Genomic DNA, 2,937 nt, shown 5'->3' with positions numbered 1-2,937 from the left:
TGTCTCACTCTGTGCAGGTAACTGAGTGTCTCACTCTGTGCAGGTAACTGAGTGTCTCACTCTGTGCAGGTAACTGAGTGTCTCACCCTCTTCAGGTAACTCTGAGCAAACGCAGTGTCTTTAGTCTCCCTCAGGGGATCATTTTCCAGAATGTTCTCGTCGTAGAGCAGGGACAGTTTGGTTGCGTCTTTACTGAAGCGTTCTTGACGAGTTCTCGTCAGACCACGAAGGGGACGACTGCGACCTGCAGGAACGGGGGACAGCAGGGACAAGGGACAGGAGAAATCCAGGACAAAAAGACAAAGACAGAGACTTTTGGTTCCAGCAGTGCTCTTCAGCAGAATCAAACATCTGTCTTGCAAATGGCTGACCTCGTCCTCGTCCAGGACACCTTCGTCCTCCTCTGGGTGTCCCCTCTTCGTGTGGTGTCTCCTCATCTAAGCTTGTCTTGAAGCTTTGCACCTGTCCTGCATCCTCACCCTTCACCCCGTCTTCCTCCTCTTCCTCCTCCTCATCTTCCTGTGAGGTCGGAGATTGATCGTCCTCAGAGTCTCCGTCTGCACAGAGACGCCGCTCTGCTGCTAGCCAAGTCAGCTGCTTCATCGTCTCCTGCAGGACACACGCAGTGGGACGAGACACGCTGGGTAGTTGTGACAGCAAAGTTCTCGATGACATCATCACTCACATGACAACTTCCTGTTTACCTGTAATTCTGGAACAGACAGCACTGACTCCTCTGATGCTGAAGACATCACTTCTTCCTCATCTTCATCTTGTGTGAGATCATCAAAATCCTCCTCCTCTTCTTCTTCATCATCCTCCTCATCCTCACCCTGATGGTCCTTGTCTCCATCTCCTTTTCTCTCTCCTCCCCCTGCCTCCCTCCCTTTGTCATCTTCCTCACTGGGCTGCTCCCCCTCTCCCTCCCCACATGTTTCCTTCATTTGTTGGTCTCCCTGTTCCTCGGTCTTGTCCGGCTCCTTGTGTCCTTCAGAGTTTCCATCTTCTTTTCCTCCACTGTGGCTGACAGCCATCACAGTCCAGTCCGGCTCCTGTCCTTCTGTCTCCTGCCCACATAGCTCCTTCTCTTCGTCTCCTGTGCACGATGACGGTGGACTTAGAGTTGAGTCAGAGTTTTCCTCTTCATCCCCCTCTCTCACCTCCTCTGACAAGGTGTGTGTGTTCATGACGCTCTGCTCCTGCTGCTCCCTTCTGATTGGAGCAAGAGGCTCTGGTCCCAGTGCATGCTGGGAGGTGTGGGTGGAACAGGAAGCAGGTGGCGTCCACACCATCTGATAAAGGAAATAGCCTGGCTCCTGTGCACAATGCATTATGGGAGTTGTAGTGCTAGGGCTGGACAGGGACGTGAGGGGCAAGAGCAGAGGAGCAGGGTTCGGTTGGCCAATAGGAAGGCCAGGTTGGATGACATTAGCACAAGCTGAATGGGCGGGGCCTGTTTGAACGGCAGCCAAAGGGGCGGAGCCACTGACTGGAGACTGAGTCAAAGGTTGGGCTCCTGACACAGCAGGGGGGTCGGAGCCACTTGGCTGCGTGTCCACCTCATGGCTCTCTGGAGCTTTGGCAAGAGGAAGCAGAGATGCATTGTGGGCCAAGGTGAAAAGGCGCCTGTGAGCAGAGCGAGTTGGGCGGGTCTTACTAATATAGTAAGGGTGGAGCCTGAGGGTGCAGCCAGCTGGGAGGGAGGGGGGGTAATGAGTAGTGTCCAGACGAGTTTTCTGAATGATCAGTTGACTGTTCTGCAGATTAAAAACATGACAGGTAACCTGTTGGTGACCTCGTCTGAGTTTCAGCACAGCTGACTGAGGGCTTGGTTAACACGACTTACACTTTCATTAACTTGTGAATTAGGAGTTAGATGACAGGTAACTGAGAGATTAGTTAACAAGTGAGGGTGGGATTAGTTAACATGTGAGGGTGGGATTAGTTAACATGTGAGGGTGGGATTAGATAACATGTGAGGGTGGGATTAGTTAACATGTGAGGGTGGGATTAGTTAACATGTGAGGGTGGGATTAGATAACATGTGAGGGTGGGATTAGTTAACCTGTGAGGGTGGGATTTGATAACATGTGAGGGTGGGATTAGATAACATGTGAGGGTGGGATTAGTTAACATGTGATTGTGAGATTAGTTAACATGTGAGGGTGGGATTAGTTAACATGTGAGGTGGGATTAGATAACATGTGAGGGTGGGATTAGGGTGGGATTAGTTAACATGTTAGGGTGGGATTAGTTAACATGTGAGGTGGGATTAGGGTGGGATTAGTTAACATGTGAGGTGGGATTAGGGTGGGATTAGTTAACATGTGATTGTGGTTCTGTTGACAGATGATTGACAGACTGGTTAACTGGTTATTGATGACAGAATAATTCCACATTAACACACTGGGGAGTATCTCCAGTCTGACCTTCAACCAGTTGGGCATGTTGGAGTAATCCCTGTCAACTGGGGGGCGGTGGTCTTCTGGCTGAACCCTGCTTGCAGCTGTGGGCAGTGGAGGGATGACTCCCCGGGTCAGGAACATCTGAACACATGTAGATATGTTTCCACACACCTGCTAACTGCACCGTTAAATCTAGAAAAGTATGAAGTCTTATCTCTGTGTGACAACAAACAGCTAAGGTGATCTTACCTTAATGACATTATGGCATGGTGCTCTGGGACCACTCATCTCTTGAATATGTTTCTTGATGTTCCATTGACTTTTACAGAGCAGGTAGGAGCTGATGAGTTGGACCGCCCCCTCAAAATGCTTCAGACCCAGAACGATCAGCCTGCAGCAGGGCATCAAGGAAGGCAGGTTATCAGGTAGAGTTTCACTTGTGTTCTCAGTCAGCTTGTGCTGTCTAACCAATCTGTTAGCTTCCTACACCAGCTTTTTCAAAACACCTGACTGAATCTGCATGGAAGTGGAG

At 50.2% G+C, this 2,937-nt stretch overlaps 1 protein-coding gene across 2 annotated transcripts in view; it reads right to left on the bottom strand.

Moving 5' to 3' along the window:
- gon4lb (gon-4 like b) overlaps positions 1–2,937 on the bottom strand; it is a 37,828-nt gene that overhangs the window by 6,869 nt on the left and 28,022 nt on the right. For both annotated transcript variants that reach the window (XM_014024577.1, XM_014024578.1), the window contains exons 18-22: positions 2,655–2,796; positions 2,430–2,546; positions 705–1,757; positions 372–609; positions 87–244 (exon numbers count right to left, since the gene is read on the bottom strand). In XM_014024577.1, the coding sequence (XP_013880031.1) occupies positions 87–244; positions 372–609; positions 705–1,757; positions 2,430–2,546; positions 2,655–2,796 (1,708 nt within the window). The remainder of the gene's footprint in view (positions 1–86; positions 245–371; positions 610–704; positions 1,758–2,429; positions 2,547–2,654; positions 2,797–2,937) is intronic.

This window comes from Austrofundulus limnaeus, unplaced genomic scaffold, assembly GCF_001266775.1.
Source record: "Austrofundulus limnaeus strain Quisiro unplaced genomic scaffold, Austrofundulus_limnaeus-1.0 Scaffold428, whole genome shotgun sequence".
NCBI lineage: Eukaryota > Metazoa > Chordata > Actinopteri > Cyprinodontiformes > Rivulidae > Austrofundulus > Austrofundulus limnaeus.
Note: the sequence above shows the minus strand (reverse complement) of the source record. Positions and strands in the feature narration are given on the sequence as shown.